At 50.1% G+C, this 12,403-nt stretch overlaps 1 protein-coding gene across 1 annotated transcript in view; it reads right to left on the bottom strand.

The window, feature by feature from the left end:
* NEURL1 (neuralized E3 ubiquitin protein ligase 1) overlaps window positions 1-1,718 on the bottom strand; it is a 79,393-nt gene extending 77,675 nt beyond the window's left edge. Inside the window, exon 1 of the mRNA XM_027062995.2 lies at window positions 1,093-1,718. Within this exon, the coding sequence (XP_026918796.1) occupies window positions 1,093-1,177 (85 nt within the window). The 5' untranslated portion in view covers window positions 1,178-1,718. The remainder of the gene's footprint in view (window positions 1-1,092) is intronic.
* Between the last annotated feature and the right edge of the window lie 10,685 nt (window positions 1,719-12,403).

Below are 12,403 nucleotides of genomic sequence, written 5' to 3'. Positions count from 1 at the left end.
CAGCCTAGCTCCGCTGCTTGCTGGCTTCGGAAACCAAAAACAAGCATTCGTTCTCCTCAGCTGTGAAATGGGTATGATTAGCTTTGCTGACTACCCAGAGCAGTTTCCTCCCTCACATGAAAAGGTGTTTGCAAAAGTTCTTTTCAACTCTAATGTTTTGTCAAGGGGTATTACCATATCCTTCTCATCACCCAAGGGGCTGAGGAAGTGGGTTGTTCTTTGGAGAAGACTAAGGGCTTCCCTTCCCGGCTCTTAGCCATCAGAATGCCCAGGACAAGTGCTGGCTGGTTCTGAAGGTGATAGAAAAGCAGCTTCCGGAAGGGAATCAGTGGGGTCTGAGGGCTTGGGAGGACACAGCTGTGTCTTGCAAGGGTCAGAGAAAGCAGTGGAAGCTGCAGGGCCGAGGACTGGGCCAGGGCTTCCTTGGCGGTGCTGGGTAGGTCTGGGGATTGAGATCGCAAAGACCTTCCTGGTAAATGTTCCTCCGTTTCAAGGCTCCCAAGCATCTCCTGTCTAGGGTTCCGAATGGACATCTGGCCTTTGGAGGAACCAGAAACCAAGCTGAGTCAGTGGATGCAAAAAGTCAACAGAGCTCTGGCCCCTTCTTCCAGGCTGCTATAAGTCAGTCCTGGATCTTTAAGATCCTGCAATGGAAGATGCAACTTAGTGCTTCCAGCGTGACCTCTCCAGTCCTGGGCAGATGAAGAAGGAGACTGTGATGCTTCCCTTGAGAAGCACAGCTGGCCGGTCTGAGCCTCCTGCCACACTCCCCTACCCACTGGGCAAATGCCCTTCCTCACTCCAGCACGCTAGCATCGTGGCCTGAGTTAACTCCAGTGACGTTCCCAGTGCTGGTGGGGGAAACTGCGCAGACCCCACAGAACGCCATCCTTCCGGGTTTGCAACATCACCACCCCCAGCCCCCCCACTCCCAGCCCCCCACCAGGGCCAGATGCGCACCTCGCGTCTCCAAACACACACAACAGGTGGCACCTGCCCTTCCACCCCAATCACACCTCTCCACCTCTCCCTGCCCTTCCACCTGCGCCCCAGTCCTCCGGGCTGCGCCGGGCCCGGCGGAACCTCCCTTACCTTTAAGGGTCTGGGGGTGGCCCCGCGGCGCCCGGCTCGGGTTTCCTCGGGGCAGAGAGGGGATACTGGAGAAGTTGTTACCCATGGCATCCGGACCCAGGGGGTTCAGCACTCGCGGGGGGCAGGCGAGGTTGGGCAGGAGCGGAGGCACGGTGTGCGAGTGTGTGCGCGCGCGGGCGCGCGCCGCCGGGGGAGGGCCCTGCTGGGGCTGCGGCCGGGGGCGGGCGGGCCGCCGCTCTCCTCCCTCTCTCGGGGCCGCGGCGTCCTCGGCTGGTCTTGCCCGCCGCGGGGGTCCTCGCGCCAGCCGGTTACCTGCCCGCCATTCCCCGCGGCGGGGACGGGGACCGCGGGCGGGCCCCTGGGCCGGGGCCGGCGGCGCCCGGGGCTCCCCTCTTCCTCCGGCTGGCGCTCGGGTTCCGGCTGGTGGTGGGCGGCGCGGAGGCTCCGGCGCGCTCCCCCGGGGCCATAGAGTCAGGGCTCCCGGCGAGGGAGGTCGGCGGCTCGGTGGCAGGCTCGGTCCCCGCCCGCGGGGACGGCCGCTGCGGCGACGTGCGTGGCGCCCTCCCGCCCGCGGGTCCGCATGGAGCGGGGCTCTGTGGAGCGCGGGGCGTGCTGGGCGCTCCCGCCCCCGCCGGCTCCCTCCCGCGACCGCCGCCCCCGCCCCTCGCCCGCAGCCGTCGCCAGGATTCCCTGGCTCCGGTTGTTATGGTGACAGCTGCGCCGGTGAATGAGCGTCTTAGTGACACGCGCGCGCCCGCGCAGCCAGATGTGGCCCCGGGGCGCGCCGCGTTCCCGCTGCCACAAGTTGTTCGCCGCGCCGGGGCCGGCCCGGGTCAGGGTGAGCTAGCAGGCGGATGGGCGGGGGTGGGGCGCCGGGAGAAGGACTCATTCCCCGCACGGGCGGTAGAACCAGGTCTTGAAAACAGAAACAGTGCAGCAAGAAGGTTGAGCTCCCTGGGTGCCAGGCGCGGGGCGAGTTAGCTCTACAGTCTCCCTGGAGCCAGGTACAGGGCCTGGCACACAGTAAAAGCTCAAGAAAACAAACCAAAAAAAATGGGTTTTTTTGATGAGTGAATGGATGATGGAATAAACGAGGTGAGATGAGAAAAACCCCTGCCCTTGACCCTCCGCCCTCAGTTACATCCGAGGTGCACGGGCAAGGGCTCAGAACAAAAAGCCCCTGCACACATCGCACTGGGGGCTATTGGACCAATACAGAGCCAACCTAGGAGGCGGGGTTGCTGGCCAAGCTGGGAAAACAGATCTCAGGGACAAACCATCAGACAAACCATCAACTCTGAACTGAGTGGTTCTGTCAGCTCTAAGAGGTGGGGGGAGCCAGCCTCTGTGGCCCTTAGCAAAGAAGGCTCCCTGGGGGAAGGGGCTTCAGCAAGTTGTCTGTTCACCTGACCCCAGTCGATTGGCATAGAAGATGAGCCAAGGTCCCTCAGACAGAGAATCTGCCTTCCTGCTCCTCTAGGTCACCTCTAGCTCTCTGCCTGGCTTCAGCAACTTTGATCCAGAATCCAGTGAGGGTGTAGGCTGGCAACAGGCATCTCATCCATCCTCTTACAGAAGGTTCTTCCCTCAGGTCTCATGTGACGGCTCCTTATTATTCAGGCACAGTTCATGTGTCACCTCCTGACCATACCATACCCCAGCCCCTAGGAGAGTGCCTGGCACATGACAGACTATCAAAAACTACTCGTGGAATGGGTGAATCGGCCTGCCTGCCAGCAGAACTCCACTAAGATCCCTGGAGTGAAGCTCTTTATGCCCCTCCCCTGCCCCCTGCCCCCCACCCCACTGCAGCCATCACATCCATAAATGTCTGGGACTCCAGGCGAGCTAGAAATATCCGTGACAGCTGCTCTCTGGGGTCTGGAGGGAAAGACAGCCCCCACCCCCGCCTCCAGCTTCTGAGATGCCCAGGATCACGTGCCCAAGCCAGCTGCAGAATAGACATGGAGGTCAGAGGTGCTGTCTTATTTATGGACATATCTTCCCAAGGCTCACTCCCAACCAATGACTCATGCATCAGAAATCCATGCGCTCTGAATGGCAGCACACTCACACATTTGCGTGCACACTCACACATTTGCGTACACACCTCTGCACTCTCCCGCACGCTCATTTCTACACAAGTGCACACATAGTCTCACACATATTCATATACGCCCTGAAGTCTGCTGCAATGAGGCCACTGTGAACCGCTGCTGGCCGCGGAATAAATCTGAAGGCTCCGTATAGACCAGACTAATTCTTCTGGAGTGTGTGTGAAGTGCAAGGCTCTTGGTAGGATTTGCAGAGGGTGGCTGCAGGGAGGCTAGGCCTGTCCTAGAGTCCCACCCCTCCCTTCCCCAGGGAGGAGGAGCTGATGCCTGGGCCAGGGGGTGGGGGTGGGGCATGGAGGCCCCAAAGGTAGAGGACAGCAGGGATGCCAAGACCCCACATGGTATGAACCTGGGGCTGTGGGCAAAGCAGGGGAGAGACAGAGAAGATCAAAGGGAAGAGGAAGTGAGGGCCAGAGACTGGTGCCCATCAGAGCCCAGGGGCAGCAACAGGCTCTGCAGGGATCCCAGGGAGCCCCACAGGAAGGTGAGAGGGATCAGGGACCAACGCAGGGGACTGAGAGCAGGATGGAAATCTCCCCTGACCCAAGAAGGCTGAGGAGATAATGGAATATCAGCAGAGCCAGGAGAGGATGAGGCAAGCGAGGCATCCCTGGCATAAAATGCAAGGAGGCGCTGGCTGTCAGGGTCGTGCAGTGCCAGCCCTGCACTTGCTCCAGCCTGAGAGTGAGTGCCTCTGAAATCTTGCACCCTAAGCCACCTCCCTAGCGTAGCCCTAGCCCTTCCGGGGAGCTCTGTACTGTGGGAAGGGACACCACGGTCAAGTGCCAACTGGGTGCAAGTGTCTGGCCAGGCAGGGACCTAGAGAAAGCAGGTGGGACCCCGTGGGACCCAGAGAAGCTGAGAGTGACCCCTCTGAGGGGTCCTGTGTCTCAGAAACCCTTTTCTGGTAAGGGCTGTGTTTAGACGCAGCTCAGAGGATCAAAAAAGTCCAGCAGCCTCCTGCCCACTGGACATTGGGCAGAATCCCTGAAGCCTCCAGGCCATTCTTCACCAAGGCAGCTGCCAGGAGGCAGGGAGGTAGCCTGTGTGGCCCCAAGGGTCCTTCCTAGCCCCGTCCTGGAAGAGAGGAGGAAGAAGGATCCCGCTAGGGAGACAAGGCTGGATGAAATCACTGTCTTGATGGTTTCAATGGAAGCTATTAATACCCATGAGGTGGGGATCCAGAACCAGTCACCCTGGCAACCCCGCCTCCCCGGTAGTGTAGACTCTGAAGGCGGTGCCCGGGGGGGATGGGTGTTAGACACACGTGTTTGCCTGTGTGTGCTTGTGTGTGCATATGTGGCTCTCCACACTGATAAATAATAAAATATTTGACTGAGAATAATAAATTCCTCCCCTGAGAACCTGTAAGCTAAGCGCACAACAAGCCACAGGGAGGGTCCCCACCCGGCAAGCAAGAGTGGGGTTCATCTAGGCCAAGCTGGGCTCCACGAAACTTGAGACCACCCAAGTCAATACATGATACCTCTCTCCCTGTCAAGAAACTAACCTTAAAATTAGAAAAGGTCAGGGCGCCTCGGTGGCTCAGTCGGTTAAGCGTCCGACTTCGGCTCAGGTCATGGTCTCACGGTTCGTGAGTTTGAGCCCCGCCTTGGGCTCTGTGCTGACAGCTCAGAGCCTGGAGCCTGCTTCGGATTCTGTGTCTCCCTCTTTTCTCTCTGCCCCTCCCCCCCGCTCACGCTCTGTCTCTCAAAAATAAATAAGTGTTAAAAAAAGAAAAAAAAAGCCACAACCATCCCTAGGCTGGGGGAGAGGGCCCCTCTGTCATCCCCCAAGGCCCAGTCCATTGTTATTGGGCGATCAGAAAACCTGTACAGGGTTGTCCTGCCTGGACTGCAGGAGGTGGCTAGACATGTTAGAGGGGGAGATCCCTGACTGCCTGACACATAATAGATACCTAATAAATGTTTATTCAGTGAATCCATGAATAAATAAATCAGTGAATTCACCTATCAGCAGAGCTACTTAGTCAACCAAAGACAATTGCTCCGACCAGCCCACCTGGCCTGTTCCCTTGTCAGCAGTACCTTTCGCACAAAGTTTTCCCTGAGGCCGCGCCTTCCCTCCGAGGGATGAGAGTCTGTTCTGCTCCACGGAATGAGTACCATAAGGTCCAGGGGCTTTGGAATTCAGCGCCTCTCATTGCTCCAGTGACCATTTATTGAGCACTACCTGTATACCTGGCACGGTGTGAGGTGCAGTTTCCCTGCCAACCCCACGGGGGAGCCTCTCCCGTGCTTTTGTGTATTCCGGTTTCCTACCTCCCAGGGCTAAGGCTAGGGCCGAACACACAGTAGGTCTCAACATTGTCAAGATACCAGTTTTTCCTGACTTGATCTGTAGAGTCAATGTATCCCAATCAAAATCCCAGCAAGTTATTTTGTGGATACCGACAAGCTGATTCTAAAGTGTGTGTCAAGAGGCAGAAGACCTGACATAACCAACACAATAGTGAAGAACAAGGTTGAAGGACTGATGCTACCCAATTTCAAGATTTATATAAAGCCACAGTCATCAAGACAGTGTGCGACTGGTGAAAGAATAAACAGATGGGTCAATTCAACAGAATAGAGAGCCCAGAAATAAACCCACGGAGAGATAGTCAACTGACCTTTGACAAGGAGCAAGGGCGATATAATGGAGCAAAGGTAGTCTTTTCAACAAATGACACATGAACAACTGGACATCCACATGCATAAAAAGAAATGAATCTAGACACAGACTTCGCACCCTTCACAAAAATTGACTCAAAATGGACCAGAGACCTACACAGAAAATGCAAAACTATAAAACTCCTAGAGGATGATATAGGAGAAGATCTAGATGGCCTTGGGTTGGGTCATGACTTGTTAGATACATGAGTCATGAAAGAAAGAATTCGTAAGCTAGAATTCATTAGAATTAGGTTTTTCTGTTCTGCAAAAGACACCATCAAAAGAATAAAAAGACAAACCACAAAGACTGGGAGAAAATATTTGCAAAAGTTTTTAAGTTTTATTTGTTTAAGTCATCTCTACACCCAGTGTGGGGTTTGAACTCATGACCCTGAGATTAAGAGTCACATGCTCTTTTGACTGGGCCAGTCAGGTGCCCGCTGCGAAAGACATATCTGATAAAAGAACGTTACCCAAAATATATGAAAAAACTCTTAAAACTCAACAATAAGACAACAAATAACCTGGTTTTCAAAATGAGCCCAAGATAGGGGCACCTGGTTGGCTCAGTCGGTTAAGTGGCCAACTTTGGCTCGTGTAATGATCTCGCAGATCAGGAGTTCAAGCCCTACGTCGGGCCCTGTGCTGATATCTCAGAGCCTGGAGTCTGCTTCAGATTCTGTGTGTGTGTGTCTCTCTCTGCCCCTCCCTGGCTCATGCTCTGTCTCTCTGTCTCTCTGTCTCTGTCTCTCTCTCTCAAACAAACAAATAAATAAATAAACATTAAAAATAAAACAAAATAGGAGCACCTGGGTGGCTCAGTCAGTTAAGTGGCCGACTTTGGCTCAGGTCATGATCTCACAGCACATGAGTTCGAGCCCCGCATCGAGCTTCGGATTCTGGAGCCTGCTTCGGATTCTGTGTCTCCCTCTCTCTCTGCCCCTCTCCTGCTCATGCTCTCTCTCTCTTTCTCTCCTTCAAAAATAAACATTGAAAAAATTTTTTAAATAAAAGAAAAAGTGCCAAAGATGTTAACAGATCCCTCACCAAAGAAGATATACAAATAGCAAATAAGCATATGAAAAGATACTCCATATGTATGTCATCACGTAAATGCAAATCGAAACAGCAAAGAGATACCCGCACACACTTATTATAATGGCCCAAATCCAGAACCCTGGCTGCACCAAATGTTGGTGAGGATATGGAGCCGTAGGAATGCTCATTCGTTGCTAGTGGGAATACAAAATGGTACAGACACTATGGAAGACAATTTAGTGATTTCTTAAAAAACTAAATGTTCTCTTACCGTCCAATCCAGCAATTACACTCCCTGACACTTACCCAAAGGAGTGGAAAACGTACGTCCACACCAAAACCTGCCCAAAGATGTTTATAGCAGCTTTATTCATAATGCCGAAACTTGGAAGCAACCAAGATGTCCTTGGGCGGGTGAGTGGATAACCAAAAACTGTGGTACATCCAGACAACAGAATATTACTTGGTGCTAAAAAGGAATGAGCTGTCAAGCCGTGAAAGACATGGGGGAAACTTAAATGTATATTACTAAGCGAAAAAAAATATGAAAAGGCTACTTACTGTCTGATTCTAACTATATGGAATTCTGGAAAAGGAAAAACACTGAAGACAGTAAAGAGATTAGTGGTTGCCAAAGGTTAGGGGGAGGGAAGGATGAACAGAGCACAAAAGAAACCATGAAACTACTCTGTATGATAATGTAGTGGTGGATACATGTCATTACACACTTGTCTAAACCCCGTAGAATGTACAACACCAACAGTGAACCCTCATATAAACCAGACTCTGGGTTACAATATGTCAGTGCAGGTTCATTGATTATAACAAATGTACCACCTTGGTGGGGGATATTGATGATGAGGGAGGCTACCCATGTGTGGGTGTATATGGGAAATCTTTGTATTTTCCATTCAAGTTTTCTGTGAACCTAAAACTGCTCTAAAAAATAAAGTCAATTTTTTATTTAAAAAAATTTTTTTAATGTTTATTTTTGAGAGAGAGACAGAGCATGAGCTGGGGAAGGGCAGAGAGAGAGGGAGACACAGAAACAGAAGCAGGTTCCAGGCTCTGAACTGTCAGCACAGAGTCTGACATAGGGCTTGAACTCGTGAACCGGGAGATCCTGACCTGAGCCGAAGTCTGCCGCTTAACCACCTGACCCACTCAGGCACTTCTAAAGTCCATTTTTTAAAAGGATCACCTTACCCTCCTCCTATGGCGCACACACATTAGACTAATGATTCTCAAACTTAGCATGCATCAGAATCATATACAGGCAGAGGGGCAGGGAGAGAAGAGAACATGGCTGACAAAATGCATATTCCCAGGCCTTGCCTCAAGAGATTATTGGAAAGCAGGGTAGGAGGTGGCTGGGCAGCAAGGGGGAGCCCCAGCCCCTTCCTCTGCTCCACAGACAGACTTGCCATCTGGGAGATAGCCCCTAGGTCCCTGGTCAATTGTAAGATCTTCATAAACCCCCAAACTTTTATCCTTGGAGCTCAAGCGTATCAGGTCAAACATACTAAAATATACTACATCCCACATTAAACATAATTTTCTTACCTTAAACATTTTGAGAGGATTTATGTAAATTTGGTTTTTGGAATCATTGGACTTCAAGGAACTCATTGAATTTACAATTGGTTTTATTTCTAAGCAATCATGCATGTGTTGGATTTCTTGCCAAGTGAGAAAAACCTACAATTGTCTTTAAACATAATGAAATCTTTATCAGTACTCATTTAATGATTAATGAAGTTGACACAACATTAAATTTTGTAGGCAGGTAAGTAAATATTTATTAATTTTGATTTTGAAATTTTTTGATCATAATTTGGAGCCAATAATGTTTTTCCCCCCAGTCTTAAGCAGACCCTTAGAAAGCTCATAGGCCCAAGTATTGAGACTATCATGCCCATGGATAAAATCTAGGACTGAGGTCAAGCACTCCTAAGGCTGCGTCTAAAAGGAGAGTGGAGGGAATCCTGGGTGGCTCAGTCGGTTGAGCACCCCACTCTTGATTTCGGCTCAGGTCATGATCTCACGGTTCGTGAGATTGAGCCCCACATTGGGCTGTGTGCTGACAGCGTGGAGCCTCCTTGGAATTCTCTCTTTCCCTCTCTCTCTCTGCCCCTCTCCTGCTCGCATGCACCTGCGTGCACATGTGTTCTCTCTCTCTCTCTCTCAAATAAATAAACATTAAAATAAAATAAAATAAAAGTTAAATAAAAGGACAGTGGAGGCCCCTGCTATGCACAGAAAGGAAAAATACCCAACACCAGAAAGAAGACAAGTATCCCTGTCTAGGAAACTTGTGTAGTGACTTCAAAGGAGTCCAGCACCCCTCTTGAACCATCCCAGGACTACTGGCTCATTAATAGTGACAGGTGATATTTATGGAGCACTCGGTCAATATGTACTAGGTCATGGTCTAAGCAATTCATCTGTATCAATTATTTAAGCCTGGTCCCACTCCTGTAAGGTAGGGACTATTATTATTATTATTATTATTATTATTATTATTTTATTTTCACCATTTCCATTTTATAAACGAAAACCCCCAGGCTTAAGGAAACTAAGACACTTGCCTAGGAGCTGATAAATGAAGCGCTGAGGTACAGCCCTCCAGTGGTCTGAATCCAAATCTCTGCGATATTGTGCCTGCCCCAGAACGGGATTCCCCCAAGTGCCCAGCCTCAGAAAAACACCTGTTGCAGAGAAGGTGTCCTCACTGAGTTCCTGAACCTCAAAACTCCTGAGGGACCCAGAAGTCTCCCAGGCGCTCTGACTCAGCTCTCTGGAAGTTAGCCAGGGAGCGCTCAGCCACTAATGAACATGAAATAGATTGAAAATAACTAAACAGAAAAAAATTTTTTTAATGTTCAAAGTAGTGATAATACCCCAGAGCATCCCTTTTCTCTCATAGATGTTTTAAATGGCGATTTCTTGCCAGGAAAGCCCTTCTAAGAATGTTACAAAGACCAGAGAATCATAAAGGAAAAGTATGATAAATATGACTATGTAAACCCTTAAAACTCCTTTATGGCAAAAACAAAACAAAAAAAATAGCCAGGAGGCACGTGTCCAATAAACCAATAGTCTTCACTTCAAATGCCCTTCACCCCTGGACCAGGAATAGGAAACACACGTCTCTCCACTATGGCTGGCAGTGTAACATCTCTGTCCTGTCCACCTGTCCCAAGGGAGGTGTCGAGGCACTAACTTGTTCCCACCCTCCCCCAAAGACGCATGGGTGGGGTGGGGGGCCTCTCTGCACAATGAGGAAAGTTTTCTCTCAGCAGAGTGAACAGTGGCCCTGTGTCCCCATCTCTCCTTGCCCCTTCCCTCCCTCTCAATCTCTCACCAGCCACCACTAGGTGGCGCTAGAACTCCATTGGAATCCCCTTTCTCACTGGCAAATATTTCCGGGCGGGGGGGGGGTGGGGGGTAACCCTCAAGTCAATCCAAAATGGTTTAAATATTTACAGGTTGCTCTTTTTCTCTCTCAAAACAAAAAGGGATTTTTTTTTTTTTGGGTGGGGAGGAATACCTGTCCTTATCGCTTCCATGACCTGCTTCATTGTGAAGAAAATGTATCAGTGAGGAAATTAGCCCTACTCTTTAGCCACTGACGTACTACCCTCTGGGTGTATTCGCTTCATGAAGGCCACTTGCTTATCTTCCGTCTTGCGACTGGACCTCCAGAGGAGACCTCCCCATCGCAGTTAGCTAGACCAAAGAAGGTCAAATCTACCAAAAAAGACTCTCTTCCGGGACCGAGGAACAATCTCCCCAAACTCAAGCCAAGTGGAGGTCCTCTTCAGAGTGCTCCAGTTCACACTGAGATGCCGCCCTGGCATCTGGTACCTGATGTGGGCACCTGTGTATGCCCAGCACCAGCACAGCACCATCATGCCCAGTGAACAGCTGCCGCCATGTGGCTGAAGCTTGAGGGTGTGTGGCCTATAATAACAGGGGCTTCCTAGCTTGGTTCTCTGAGCACCTGATGACCCTCACAGCTGGGATTTGCCACTCCCCCAGCCCAGCCATCTTCCCACAAACACCTCTACATCTACTCAACCACAATGGGCAATCTCAGAAATCCCAGGAGCTTGTGCAGGCAGGCAACAGGGGAAAGGGGCCCTGGAGCCACTCTGGCTTTGGTATTTATTGCATAGAAGTGGAATTCAGAAAATCCACCCGGATGTGTTCCCCTCCCCTCAGATCAAACGACCTGTGTTTGTCCCCAAGTCTCTGCCTTTGGCCCAACGTCTAGCGTCATCTAGTGTCGGATGCTCCCCCTGGCAGGATTTCCATGCCAGGAAACCAGCCCCCCTCAGCAGAAGCTAGAAACAACTTCATGTCAGTTTGGTTAGAAAAATCCATGTTCACAGCTTGTTAGTCATGCGAAAAAAGAGGTGAAAATAATACCACGGAACCAGGCTTCTCTCTTTCTTCTTCTGAAAAAAGGAATTAGAAATGTATTATGAGGGGCTCCTGAGTGGCTCAGTCGGTTGAGTGCCGACTCTTGATTTCGGCTCAGGTCATGATCGGGTCATAGGATTGAGCCTCGTGTTCGGCTCCATGTTGAGCATGGAGCCTGCTTACGTTTCTCTCTCTCTCTCTTTCTCTCTCTCGCTCTCTCTCTTCCTCTCCCTCTCTGCCCGTCTCCCCTGATTGTGCCCCTATGCATGCACGCGCACACACACACTCTCTCTCTCTTTCAGATAAATAAATAAGAACAAATGTAGATTTAAAAAAAAAGAAAGAAAGAAATGTTTTGTGAACCAAGGAAATTGTTCCACATTCTGCAACCAGCGGGATGAAGACCAAAAATTTAAGTGTAGAAGAATGCTAATGTTTGAACTAGAATATTTTATTCTGTGTAAGTCGTATATTTTAATCCTATTTTTTTAAATAACATTTCTCAATTTATATATGGAAACATATTTTTTAATTCCATAAATCCACCATCTGAATAGCCTCTTTTTTTTTTTTTTTTCTTTTTTTGTTAGATCAAAAGCAGGCTTATTTTATTTACACACAGAAAAACCCATTTACAACTCCAGGTGTGGATATGTACCTAGCAATACAGGAGACATTTGCTTCCACGTAGGCACTATATAAATTAAGATCATAAATATGAGAGGTAAGCCCCCCACTGAGGGCACAAAACAGCCTCTTATTGACCTTTAAAAAAAATTTTTTTAATGTTTATTTAGAGAGAGTGCACGTGCATGCCGTGAGCGTGCACATGACCCTACGCACGAGCGGGGACAGGGCAGAGAGAGGGAGACACAGAATCCAAAGCAGGCTCCAGGCTCTGGGCTGTCGGCACAGAGCCTGAATGCGGGGCTCAAACTCACAGACTGCAAGATCATGATCAGAGCTGAAGTTGGATGCTTACCGGACTGAGCCACCCAGGAGCCCCTGATCTTTTAAAAATAAAATGCATATGTATGCATTGAAAATCAACAGCACAGA

Source organism: Acinonyx jubatus, chromosome D2 (genome assembly GCF_027475565.1).
Source record: "Acinonyx jubatus isolate Ajub_Pintada_27869175 chromosome D2, VMU_Ajub_asm_v1.0, whole genome shotgun sequence".
NCBI classification, from domain to species: Eukaryota; Metazoa; Chordata; class Mammalia; order Carnivora; family Felidae; genus Acinonyx; species Acinonyx jubatus.
The sequence above is the reverse complement of the archived record's forward strand: the minus strand, read 5'-3'. Positions and strand labels throughout refer to the sequence as shown.